Source organism: Falco biarmicus, chromosome 13, assembly GCF_023638135.1.
Source record: "Falco biarmicus isolate bFalBia1 chromosome 13, bFalBia1.pri, whole genome shotgun sequence".
In the NCBI taxonomy this organism is placed as follows: Eukaryota; Metazoa; Chordata; class Aves; order Falconiformes; family Falconidae; genus Falco; species Falco biarmicus.
The window spans coordinates 2523866-2537699 of NC_079300.1; the positions used below are offsets into that span (position 1 = coordinate 2523866).

The following is a 13834-nucleotide window of genomic DNA, read 5'->3' on the forward strand; positions in this document are numbered from 1 at the left end:
CTTTATATTTTCTACATCATTATTTTATAATTAGGCTAGTTACTGTTTCTCTGGTTTTCAAAGTTTAAAAAGTTTAACTCGGTAGACTCTGCTAACTATTGACTGCTGGTCAGGCATGGGGGGATGAGTCATCATCCAGTACTGCGCATTTTTCACAGGCGTGCTACAAGCACAGGTCCTTTAGCACCGGCACGTAGCGCATCCAGCCCAGAGAGTGAATGTCACTTTGCCTTCCGCGTCCTTCGGAAACGGTGCCGGCGCCTCCGAAGTCCCAGCGAGCTGGGCAGAGTCATCCGCTGGTGCTGTTTGCTGGTCACCAAACCTGCTTCTTGTTGGTGGTACAAGGCGTTTGAAAAGAGTTGATGGGAATGTAAGTAGAAGTTAACTCTTCCCAAAACTATGAACAACATGGATTTATTTTATGGGCTTGCTTTCTTGTTAGAAAACCAAACAAAAGATTCCTTTTCCCAGAGTCTTACAATCAAGAGGGTGTGCTGCTGCTGATGCTTAGCTCGGGAATCAGTGAATAGATCTTGCTGACTCATGGAAGAGAGACAAAACAAGGGCGTTTACAATTAAGGAGAAGATATTATTTATTATTTTTTTTAAATTACTACCAGAAGATCCACGCTGTGTTTTCTTTGCGTGCTCTCTCTTCATGACCTACTCAGCTTAACAGTGGTTTTGCAGACTTGGCAGTAAACAGAGAATGAGGTTCCAGTTCAAAACCATCTACGTTCCTGGCACAGGGCTGTGCTCGATGGCTACCAGCCGCAGCCAGAGCTGTCATGGCCGGGCTTCTCCTCAGCCTTCCCAGAAAGATGCTGGAAATTATTTATTTTAAGCTTAAAAAAAGTCCAGTGTCAGGAGATTTGTCAGGGGCATGCAAATGCTAGCTGAGCACAGGCGTGATGCTGTATAGGAGTATGATGATGCTTTGTGCCAAGCTGTCTTGATTCCCTTGCTTTTGTAGCTTTGTTTTTGTGAAAATACTTGGCTGGACCTTGTTTCAAAGCCCTGCAGGTTCTCAGACATTTGGAGATTTTCTTAAGCAAATACAGCATATTTACGTGTCTTACAAAAGCAGTATGAATGCAGAAATGAAATGGGGTGGTTATGATTTTATTTTTATTTACGGCTTTTATATTATGCTCAGTGGAGGCCAGTCCTGGCGAATTGGTTCTGCCAGGTGTGTGCTGGCTCTCCACCAACCTTGCGCAGGCGATGGGAGCGTGGTGTGGGGACAGCTGCGGCACCTGCTGAACTGCAACGCCAGGGAGAAAACCTGCGGGGGGGTGGCAGAGGAAGGATGGATGCACTAGCAAGGGCCTGGGTTTGGGGTGCCCTGGGTTTTGTTTCCTTGTGCGTGAGATGGGGGTATTTCTCGTTAATTAAATTTTAGGTTGCGGTCATAGTGTATTTGACTCTGGAACTCCTCCCAGCAGCAGAGTTGGAAGAGAGCTATTCCTTGTCTCTGGTCTGTACCTCTTACGAGCAGGCTCCGCGTGGGGTTTTTCACATCAAGAATTCGCTGTGAACCCGCCTGAGCCTCGACTCTAATAACATCTGCAGTGCTGCACCCAGCACTCGGGCTTGCGTGAAGACCCCACCGTTTCGGGTTCTGATCCACTGGCTGAGATCTTGGCCCTAAAGAAGCTGGTGGAAATGTTGCCTTTGAATTCCAGCAGGTTTGCTACTTGTCCAGAAGTTATTGTGCAGTTTCCTAACTGGGTAAGTTTGTGTTGCTTATTAGTAGTCAAAGTTACACCGACCTGGCAAGCTGGAAGTACCTGACCCTGTGTTCTAGGTCTGGAGAGCAGTGGCAAAAGCAAGGTAAGGAAACGAAACCTGTGGTTTAAGTGCGCTGCTAAAGTAGAACCCCAAAGTGCTAAATCCATACTATTTCTTTGTTTTAATTCTAAAAAATACTTTCGTCACCAATTTCTTTTAAGAAATGTTGCCATCCTGAGCTCTGATTTCATGCTTTTGACGATGAGAAATGTTACCAGCAACAAAAGAAAACACCAAGAGTGAAACACTGCTTCACTGAATTTATTGCAATGCCTATTCGGTGCTGGTATAAAAAGCTTCAGCCAGTAAAAGTGCATCAGAGTCTAATGCACTGGTGTAATGTGCCTGAATTTGGGGGGTTAGCAGATCACCCGGCCTAAATATCCCCCAGTTAAAGCTTTCATGTTAAATACCTTAATCATTGTTACTGATTACAGACCAATGATAGCACAATATACCACAATTATAAAGGGAGTCACCCTTCCGGAAGGCAGAGACCATCGCCTCTTTTCCTGAGGGAGGGGTACGTGTTGCTAAGGAGTTAATTTAACCTGGCTGAAGTCTTGCGAACGGGGAAAAAAATTGATGGCAAACTGGAGCCAGTTTGGCACAATCTCAGCGCACGGTGGCAGGATGGCAGGTCTGCTGTAGCCCAGGTGAAGAATTCGGTGCGGAAGCATGACCACGTGCGCTTGCCGCAGGGCTTTGCTGTGTGTCGGACGGTACAGGACATGGTGGTCGCTGCTGTAAGGGCTGTCTGGGGGCGTTCCGGCAGCGGGCTGGTCCCCACCAGGCCCAAGGTGAGCTTGGCTGTGCAGAGCCCTCCTTTCTCAGCAGCTCTGTTTCTGTTTGAGGTGAGTGCGAGAACTGCAAACAGACATCCGCAGTTTCCCTCTGACAGACGCTGCCTTGCAGTGTTCTGGACGGGTGACAGGTGCGGGGAGACAACAAAACGTGGTTTCCTTGCATCAGTATTTTCGGAGTGGCCTTTATAAATACGAGAGGAGAAACTTGCTTTTGATGTCAGCTGGCAGCGCAGGCAGGGAGCGGTGGTGCGCTGGCAGGACTAGGGCCATGCAGACGTTGGTTACTGGCCTCTGCAGGGCCTTGTGGGGAGATGTTTTCGCTGCCTACTCTTGTCCACATCCTCCTAAAGGCCAGACACTGGGAGAAGATGGAAGGTTGGGGTCCAACAGCAGCATTGTGAAGGAAAACCCAATCTCAACCCTGCGTAATGGTATTTGTTTTATTGGAGGTGCAAGTTAAGAATCAGCATGTATCTATCCCAAAAAAAGAGAAAAAAATCAGTAGACAAGTATTTCTTAGTGACAGATTAATCCTTTTCTCAAGATTTTTATCCAAATATACCAACTTTGTTTACAAAGTATGTTACTCTAAGTAACGGTTAGTGACAATCAAATTGTGTATGTTTATCTGTGTATATATGTAGTAGCAAAGTTTTTAGGTACAACCCTAGAACATGAGTCTTGCAGTTTAAGAAATACAAGAATTAATAATTCTGCAACAAACCAGCCTACTGAAAGCATTCAGATTCACTGTTCAACTTGTACAGAAGAATGATCACAACTCCAGGTCTATTAACACAAGGATTTTCTCATTTAATACATAAAGCTGACATCTCTTTTCTAAAAATTTGCTCCCCCTTCGTGTAAAATCCCAGCAGCTGATCCAGATTCCACTCCAGATCCGTCTTCGACCTTCTGATTCTCTGAAGCACAGAAGTATTTCACTTTCAGAGGGTGACCAGGAAGCCAAGTGAGGCGCATGTGACATGAAATAATTTCCTGGAGAACAGATTTAAAAATACACATCTTTTATGAACTTTATACCGTTCCTCTGTTGATAAAAGGAGTTGTTGTACATGTTTTCTTACCTGTGTTGGAATTTCATGGAGTAGGACAGTGTAGTCAAATTCAATAAAATCATCTTTCCTTATCTGAGCATGTATAAAAAAGAAGAAAAAAGGATCAAGAACATAAGGTATGTTGTTGAAGTTCAGAATCTACTCTGATTTACCTATCTGTATTTAGCTTGCTTAGGGGACGAGATGGCTAGGGCTCGAGGTGGCTGTGGTCGTTGGCTGCAGCGAGACAGGTTTTGTATGTGGAGAGAGAGGGAACTGGGAGTGTTTCCTGCATAAAAGCTTTGAAGGTGCCAACTGCAGCGTGGCTCTGCAGGCTGACTGTTCTCTGACATGAAACGGGGCTGACTCGGGTGCTCGTTAATTGAGTTTAACTCTCAAATAAATTTGAGAATCTTACTTGACTAATCTCTCCAGAGAAATCTCATTTGAAGTAAGTAGGGAGTGAAAACCGAACACTGTCTGTTGATGGCAGATGACTGAGGGAAACAAAGCTTTGGGAAGGCGCAGGCTGCGGGCGTGAGGCGTGCTCCTCTGCCAGGGGCTGGACTGGTGCTGCCCGTGGGCTTGGCTGGGAGAGCAGGGTCCTAGGGGCGGCTTAGCCCCTAGTAGGGCTGAGGAACGGCAGGGCCACCTGTTCAATCTCCTGATCAAACCTGCAGAAGCCAACAGATCTACCCCTGCAAACAAGGAAACCCAGATTTTGTCCAAATGAGTAAAATTATTCCACTGAAACCCAGACAAAATACTTGTCCGAAGGTGGAGACGCTTGTCTGGAGAAGGCACTGGGATTTTGGGAGAATCACAGCCGTGACAGAGCAGGAGCTGTTGGTGAGTGTTTTATTCTCTGCTGCTTGGTAGACGCTGTTAGCTTCTGTAAGGCAGACGTGTAATTTCCACTTTACTTACCCACTGCTTCGCAGACTTGACTTGTGCCATGAAGTAACCCGTGTTCTCGGTTGACTTTTCCCACATGATGTAACTGCTGCCAACAACAGCCAGAGCCCACACTGGCTCCAGCGCAGGTTCAATATTGCCGTAGCTGTCTGCAAGGCAGAAAGAGAGCAGTATAAAAGTTATTAGTTCTGGCTGTTCGGCAGAAAAAGGATAAACCACAGAGCTTTTTTGCCTGGCATAGTACTGTTCCTGGGAAGCGACTTATCCCTCCAGTATGTTAAAATCTTGAACAGGGAGGAGAATGATGCTAAACCTGCGGTCACAGTAGAAGTATGAAAGCATGAGAGAACTGCAGTTACCAAGAGACACTAGTCACCGGGTCCCCACAAGGAGGGGAGAAGCCCGATATCCTTGGTAACAGCAATCCTTACCTAGCTGGGAGGAAAAGAGAGGGACTGGGGTGCTCTGTTTCCAGGGTGGAAAAGCTCTGTTAGTCATCCCCTGTGAATTTCCACCTGCAGCTGGGGAAGGTGTGTGGGCTGAGGCAGTTGTTATTACTTGAGGACATTTAGCATTTACTTGAATATAAAATTGCATAGGCTTGCTTTCAAATGCAAAATGCCTTCACAATGTTGTGTCGATAACCACTGTTGCTAAATGAAGCAGGTTTTTTTTCTCCCCCAAAATAGTTTTGAATCGGTGGAATTGTTTTGATAGTGAGCTCTATAGTTTTAGGGTGCTACTGTAAACACGTGTCTCATTTTTGAAATGCACGTGTCCTTAAAAGTGCCTAGGCTCTTTAAGATAAAATGGAATAGTCGATTATTTGGAGCAATATACCTGGAATATTATTTCCAATTATTGGTTTGGTTTGGTGCCTAAGTTTTTGGTAAAGTCTGTTGTCCTCTTCTTGGATTTGATTCTGGTCTTTGGTACGTGTGCACTTGATGTTGACAACAGGCAGGGACTTTGTCTTCAGATACAACACCGTAGCAAGGCAGCTCCCAGTATTTTCCTGTCAAGGTAGAATTTAAAACTGTTATCCTTAACCAAGATTTTATTTGCTAGCAACGCATTCTTAAAAAAGCTTTTGGTGTTAACATGTGAATTGTATGTATGGATCACGTATATGCCTTCATGAGACACTTTGTATGAAGCTGTACAGGGGTCAAGAAAGTCTTTAGAAGGATGTAATTTTTTTCTAGAAAAGTAAATAGGTTAAAACTATAAGGCTAAAGTGATTTAGCAGAAGATCTTAAACTGTAGCAGAAATGCACTAAGTCATCTTGGAAATACGTTTGAGTATCCTCAAGAAACAACACTAATTGATAACAAGGACTTTCACTGTATGATATTTCAGCCTTGAAACAAAAATAATCTCATGCTTTATATTAAACTCTGAAAATAACTTGAATTTCATAAAACGTGTGTAATGGAAAAGCAGATGTTTACAGTAACATTGCTAATGACAATTGTCTGACAGAATGAATGCAGAGGGGGGAGTTAGAATTAAAAAGAACACACAACTGTCAACTCTTCCGTCTCATTCTGGTGTGCAGACACAGCAGGAGCTACAACTGGCTAATGAGGGCCGTGCTGCCACACTGAGATTGCCAAGTTCCATTCAGGTGCTCGGTTGCCTGATGTGACTTGTGACAAGATGATCTTGTCAGGCACCGAGCGAAGCGGGTAACCACAGTGCTCTGACCGCTCGAACCCCAGCAGAGGAGCTATTAGATGGGGTACTCGGGTGACCCTAAGAGCAAACCATACCCCATTCTGGACAGGCAGGGAGAAGAAGCATATGAAAGATCTATTTACGACAGTGCGTAAATATATCCTGCTTTGGAGATGTTGAAGTTCCTGTAACACACGCTGTCAGAAAAAATGTAGAGGACCATAAACTCACCCCACTTTTGTAGTCTTCAGTAGTGAACTGCAGGTAATACTTGTGACCTGAGTCTGGGATGCTCTGGAAGAGAGAAGGATTCAGCCATCAGTGTAACTATAGCTCACGGACTGTGACTTGCTGAGGAGCTGCCGTGGGCGCTGGGGAGGGAAACAGGATGCCACGGCTGCCTCATGGCCTTGTGGCATCAGGAAATTGGTGGGATGAGATGTGCTGAGATGGTGCCAGCAGCACACACAAAGGGTCTTAACAACAGTAAATAACCCTTATGTTAAGGGATGTTTTAGATCATTTCCTCACAGAGATAGCCAAGAAGAAAAATGCTGCTCACAGTCCTTCACAGGACAGATTGATACTGAGTAACTTTAAAAATAATAAAATTACACATCAGCGTTCAGCTTCTGAGGTATTTTTTGCACAAGCTATCAGAGTGCCCTTGAATGTTTAAATGAATCAAGTCTTGCTGACTGATTCACAGCTGAACAGGAATTACACAGGCTAATTTAAGCTTGGGGATGCTAACCTTTCTAGGTTTTTTTCTGTTGTGACTGGAAAGAGACTGATTTCGCTACACAGCGTGTCAGAGCAGGGTTGTGGTCTGTCTGCTCTCGTTTTGTCCTGAAAATACCAGTCATTAAGTTGCCCAATCAACTATCTGAGATTCGACTAGTTAAAGAAAAATAAAAGAATACTCCTTGCTGATGGGAAGCAGCCAGTAGTGCCTCTTGTAGCACAAAACATCAGAAAAGCCTTAGAAATGTACACCTTTGAAATATGTCATTTTCTTGGACTTGAGGGGGGGGGGGTGTGGGGGGTGTGTTGCTTTGTTTAGTTTTTGGTTTTTTCCCCCTGCTGCTGACAGAAAGGGTTTGGTTAACCAATAGGATTTTTGGCATGGGATATCACAGACTGTCCTGGCCCCATAGTGAAAAGGAAACTAGCTTTTAATGTCGGCCATGAAAAATATTAATTATTCTGGAACAGGATCAATGTGTTATTCAATAGTGTAAGCGCAGAGCCTAATAAAAAGTATTTGCGTTATCTGCTCTTTACTTCATGAAGTAAGTAAAGAAGTCAGTCTTTCATTTCCTACCAACTGTTATATTCGGTTTTGAAATTTCTGTATTTTTGAGTGGGGAGTCCAAGTAACAAATAGTGTGGGAAACTTTATTCAACTAATTCCTTGTAAAATGACACTACGTGTCGTCAAACTGTTTGATACATTTCCAAGCCTCTCCTTTGATTAAGTCAGCCAGAAATAAATGAAAGAAAATAAGTCTTTTTATATGCTATACTGTGATTTATTAGACAAGCTTTCTGATACGCAAGCCAGGTCACTTCTGTGTCTGGAAGTTTATTCCTTTTGCATATATTACCTGGTTTGAGAAAAGGTATTCTCCTTTGCCTTAAACCTCCTCTTGCTTCGGTTTGCTACTGGTGTAGGGTATATTGTTACACAGGCTTTCCTTTGCATGGCCTGTGTGAGATAATACCTAGAAAATGCATTTTACTGGAGAGTGCAAGCTGCCTTCTAAAGTGTACGTTTACATCAAATTACCGTATTCCAGCACAGCACCGATTTATTAAGTCTTATTTGCTTTTTAAATGCAATACTTTTAAGATAAACAGGAGGAGAATTCTGGCTGTTCGCATGATTTTAAAGATTAGAACCCAAAGCAAATGTGTGTGTTTTATTTATCTAAACTTGGGCCTTTGTGTTCCCATCATACGTGCTTCCAGGAAGCCATTAATAGCATAATGTCAGCAAAGAAGTTTAATTCCCAGGGCAAGGGTATCAGCCCAGCACCTGGTTTTAGTACATACACGGAGTTACACACTGCAGGTAAGAGGACAAATTGGTTTTAGTCATTTGCTCTACTTTTATAAAATCCCTTCTTGAAGCTTTACGATGAGACAAGTCTGGAGCTGGACCCAGATCAGACCATGAAGGGAACAGAGGATACAGAGGGAGGATAAATTCAAACTTTTGTAATCTTTTTTCTCCACCTCCTTATTCTCCCCTTTTCCTGCCCCCGGTTTGTGTATTGGCTAAAATGTTGTCCTCAAAATGACAGAGAACGTGACATGAGGAGATGCTCTTAGCGTAGAAAAATATTAAAAAGTAGCTTTCTGAAACGCAGATTTACAAAAGGATAACTAATTTATGGCGCTGAAGGAAGGGTCTAATCTCTCACAATAGTCACAGCAGTTAAGTCTAAGTTTCTAATTATTGCAAAGCTACCCAAGAGATGTTATTGCTATTGTTTCTAACATGCTTTGTTTGATCAAGTAGGGGTATGTTTTAAGCACAGTGATCTAAGCTTATTCCTTTTCTTGTTATTAGTACTGCAGATGAGAGAACCTGAAACAGAACCCGAAGCAGGAGAAACTTAGCTCCGATTTAACTGATGATAGCGGATGCTGTTTCCTGCTGAAACTTCTCCTCAAGGGGCACAGTACAGCAGCCTGACTGGACACTCCCAGTTACAACCCAGGGTCTTAAACTCTCTAGTAGAAATTCTTTTATAGTTTAGCTGGATCTTTTCTGTCCAGCATATTCAGTCATTTAAAATATGTTCAACTATTCTTCCAAAATTATTTGTTCTTGCATTGGTGTCACCTGTTCTCTCTGTTAAAGAAAAAAAATCATTTTTATAGCTGTGGTAATTTTGAGAATAGTAATCAGATTTTGACACAACCTTTTAGCAGTATCATTGCATTTGCTTATTGAGCACTAACGAAGAAAAAAGCAATCAGAACTTTTTATAAACTAATTATCAGTCTCTGATTCTTCTCAGTGGAAGGCTAGAAAGCTTTGGGACTAGTGACCTGATAAATACTCTCTTTAAAAAAAATACATAATTCTGTGCTGACATGATTTTTGAAGTAGTAGATATTCTCTCTTCATTCACAACAACTCCACCACAGCAGAACTGCTCACCTACTTTCAAGTGGAGCTATGCAGCTAAAATACATATTCAATCTGGGTATTCATACCTGAGGGCTGCTTTCATCTTGCCAGGGAGAAGGTACATTTGGCATGAAATAATTTTAACTTTTACAAAAGTATTCCTTGTTTCAAAGAAAAACACCACTTTCATTTCCGCTATTATTTTCCGCTATCAGTCTAAAGTGCATCAGTGTAAACCATCACATAGAGTTAAATCGGAGCTCGGGAATATTTGACATGGCACAATGATGACTGGCTGAAAGCAGCCAGAGATAAAAGTGTCCAAAAGAGAAGAAAACAAGTGAGTAATTCATTTTTCCACTGAATATCTGGGTCACAGGATTGTTTTATTTCCGGGCTCAAAATTAATGTAACTTTCACGACAGATTTTTAGTACTATAAAGGCCAAACCAGCAATTTAAGAGCAGTTTCATTCCAGGTCCCAAAGGAGGTGGTTTTGCAATCGGTTTACAGGGCTCTAACTCCCTGCTGGGGTGGAAAGGGATGATCACCTCTCTCATTGCTGCAGATTTCCTTCTCTTCTCGTGTGTTTCCCCACCAGCATTTCTCCCCTGGTACCAGCTTTTGGTCGCCAGATCAGACTGCTGACCTGATCACTAAGCATGGAGAAGCTGGCACTGCGGAGAGGGGAGGGAGAGGTGTCCTTTGGGGGCTTGCCTTCTGCCATTCCCGCCTCGCCGCCCTGCCACTGTCCAGCTCAGGTGGCTGGTGGCTTCTGGATGTGCTGGAGAGGTCTCATCCACAGACAGCCAGGTGAGCTCTCGGGCTGCCCAGACCAGAGGGAAAAGCCAGCAGAGATGGCTATTTTCTTGACCTCTCTGTGTCTAGATTTCCCCAGACAATTTACCTACCCTGCCCCTGATTCTACCTTTCCCATCCTAACATGGGGTCCTGACTGTTGGAAATAAGTAGAAATCTTCTAATTGACCTCTAATATTAGGACCATAGTTCTGGTGTTACACTGTTTTGTGCCAAGGTGAGCTTGTGAAGAGAAATACCCATCTGTAAAATTTTATTTTGTAGTCCAATTTAAGCAAATGTTACAGTTTAGCCAAGAGATTACCTAGCTTTACCTTCACACTTCACCTACCCACTGCTCAGTTATGATTTCCAGGACAGCTTGGTATGGGAGACTGCTACATCAGCGTTTTGGAAGTTTCTCTCTTGAATTCTAGGATCTCAATTGGCACACACTAAAGCTTCTCTTATCAAAAATGTATCTCAAAGTGCAGCTGTCAACTATTCCATGAGATGCACACTGTTGTTTCCTAGAAGATATTCACTTAAGGAAAAAAAACACGTGAATGAGAAGGGACAACAAAAAGAAAACTGCAGCCAATGGCAAGGCAGGCATTAATATGATTGGCATATCTCTGCTATTTGTTGCTAGGAGAGAAAAGCACTGAAGTCCCATTTTACCTGAACTTGAAAATTCTTTTGCATCTAACAGAGTTACCGTGCTGGTGGCTGTCTCCAGTCCTGTTTCTAATTACTGCAGTTTCACTGGCTAGTGGGCTAATAATGTTAGCTTTAAAATACAGTGGTTATGATTAAATTCCACGATAAAATTGTCCTATTTTTACTAGATTCACTAAATTACTAACCAACAGGAAACTAGCTTTCTTTAAAAAATAATTAAAAAAAAAAAGCAAAACACCCCCAATCCCCCAACATTTCTGTATTTTGCATTCACATAATATAGCACATTCCTTCCGGGATGTTTTTGGTTTGTTTTTTTTTTGCAGTGGAGGACAGGAAAGGAGAAAGTGACCATGTCTAGTGCATTTCTCCTCTTGTTTTCAGTGTGTGCTAAGGAAAAGGGGAAATAAACTGCAGAAAGTGGTTCCAGGGAGTTCCTACAGCATCTAGTACTGGGAGGAAGTAATGAGGCATTTCACTTCTCTGTAATGAACCAATTTTTTTCTTTCGTATATTAAAAGGCAGGTTGCTGACAGTGGAAAAAAATTCCTTTCCCTCCCTACAGCCAAAACTACCTTGCAAAATACTCAGTTACACTGGGGTTGGAAGGAGGATTTGCACCAACCCCTTACTTCTGATATGTCTCTTTACTAGACAAGTGCAGTGCTTCCAGCAGCACACACTGCTGCCAGAGGCCATGTTGTGGCCCTTAGAAGACGCACAAGCTTTTGTGTATGTAAATATAGACGTAAGCACACCACCCAGTAAAGTGCCCAGTAACTATAGAAGGAGAACTTGTATGTTTTGAAAGAAGTATCAAATAGCATAGTAATTTCTGTCATAGGTGTCTGCAGCAATTTCATAGGAGGACTGAAATGCCACACTAGCATGTCCATGTTCAGCACCTATTAAACAACATGGTTAATTGACGTTTTTGGCAATGATGATGAAAACAAAGAGCTACCTAAGGGTATGGTCTCAGATAAATCTATAGCAGAACATCATGTTCCCCACATTCCCAGACAGGCAGCACAACTAACACTATCTTCGGGCCTTGCATTACACAAAGTAATATGCAGATCCTGAATTGTTATGCGTAGGTTGTGCCTTGTCACATTTAATTGGAAATTATTCTGGTGGTCTGTTAAATACTGTGTGCAACTCAAACAGGCTTCAGATTGGTTTGGAACCACTGGCAACTGGGATATATGTGAAAGATTGAGGCTCAAGTTCAGTGTTGTAAGGACTGCAATAGTACATCCTAAATGTTTTAGGCTGGCTTGGAACTTCTTTCTTGAAAGTGAAGACTTGACACTAAACCATCTTATTCTCAATTTTAGGAGTGAAGGCCCGAATTGAACATGCTGTGCAGATGCTGAAGGACAAGTCTTGTAAGATCTCCTTCTCAGATGCCAGAACCATGAAAAGGATCCCATGGAATCCAGTGCTGGATTTGGCGCTTCGGACAGGGAATCCAAAACAACCAGCCCTCACTTCAGGGAGCTGCCCTGCACTGACCTAGCAGGAAAGGCTAGGATGAGAGAGCTGCTTTTAAGTCCCATCCACTGGGATAGCTTAGATCCTCCTCAGCTCTCCAGGATAGTAGTGCTTTCTTTCCAGGATCTACAGCCCTGGGGAAGCATTCCCCAGAAATGTTTACCTGTTCTCTTTCAGAAACTTAAGTTGTAAAAAAAAAAACCACCCCAAAACACAAAACCACAACTGCAACACCCCCCAAAACAAACCAAAACCCAAACCCAGAGGGAGGAAAAAAGTGCTGCGTGGGACTGGGACAGTGCTTGCAGGCAGCAGCCCTGCCTGTCGGGGTGCGGGGTGATGGACCTGCCCTGAGCACTGCCTCGAGCATCCCTGGCAAGCTCTCTGTGAGGTGCAAGCCTGCCTGCCTAGATAGCTGCTCCTATCTGGGGCTCCCACTCCTTTCTGTCACCTTAGTTTGACATGTGTTTTAGAAGATAAAGAAAGGCATGTTTTCTGATGGGAACTGCACTGCCTTTCGTTGAAGCTCTCAGGCTTCAGAGACTCCAGAAAGCCAAGTCCTCTCCGTCCCTATTCACACAAAGCAGATGGTCACTCCAGAAGTGATTTTGCTGGAAATGTTTCCTTATGAAACTGGTTTTCCATCATATGCCTGGCACATGTGTCAGTTTCTTCCGTCCCTCATCTGTGCCGTGCTGCTTTTGGTTGCAGGACAGCGCACCAACATGCATGGCGCAGGACTTGGGGGACATTTAAACCACGGCTTTTAGAGGTGGGTCCCCACTCCCCTCTGAGGGGACCCGGGTGCCTGGCGCCCGCTGAGGGAAGGGGCAGGGGAGCAGCACCCCGCCGAGGGGACCCCGAGCCGCCTGAGGGAAGGGGCGGCCGGACACCAAGCCCCCTGAGGGGAGCCAGGGACCCGCTGAGGGAAGTGGCAGCGGGACAGCAGCCCCCTGAGGGAAGAGGGAAGGCGCCCGGTGCCCAGCGCGGGGCCGCACTAACCTCAGGGCGGCTTAACTCACCGTCCCACTGATTTATTATAATAATTATTGCTAATTGTCCTTTTCCCAGGGTGACTTTAAAGACCCCACCTGGGGAGCCACCCCCTCCCACGGAGCTGCAGCCGCCCCGTTTCCCCTCCGGCTCCCCCTTACCTTCAGCGTGGCCTTGCGGACCTGCCCCAGCGCCTGCAGCGCGCCGGGGGACGCCTCCCGGGAGTTGAGGTAGTGCAGCGCCAGCCGCGCCGTGCCCGCGGCCAGCCGGCTGCTGGGGTTCAGCTCCCGCTCGGCGCCGGGCGCCGCGGCCGCCGGCAGCAGCAGGGCGCCGAGGGGGAGGAGGAGGAGGTTGAGGAAGGCGGCGGGCGGCGCGGCGCTGAGCCCCTGCATGGTGCTGAGAAGCGGTGAGTGACCGCACTGAGGCGGGCTCCGCTGAGGGCCGGTACTAATAGCAGGGGGGGCCCGGCCCGCTA

The 13834-nt window shown here is 44.8% G+C and overlaps 1 protein-coding gene across 1 annotated transcript; it reads right to left on the reverse strand.

Annotated features, from left to right (window-relative positions):
• Positions 1–2031: 2031 nt before the first annotated feature.
• On the reverse strand, positions 2032–13826 carry LOC130157939 (ovocalyxin-32-like). Its single transcript, XM_056358035.1, has 6 exons — positions 13521–13826; positions 6480–6542; positions 5411–5585; positions 4583–4719; positions 3686–3748; positions 2032–3596 (listed from the first exon to the last, which is right to left on the reverse strand). Exons 1-6 carry the CDS (start codon positions 13749–13751, stop codon positions 3438–3440), a joined length of 828 nt encoding a protein of 275 aa, XP_056214010.1. The 5' UTR covers positions 13752–13826; the 3' UTR covers positions 2032–3437.
• Between the last annotated feature and the right edge of the window lie 8 nt (positions 13827–13834).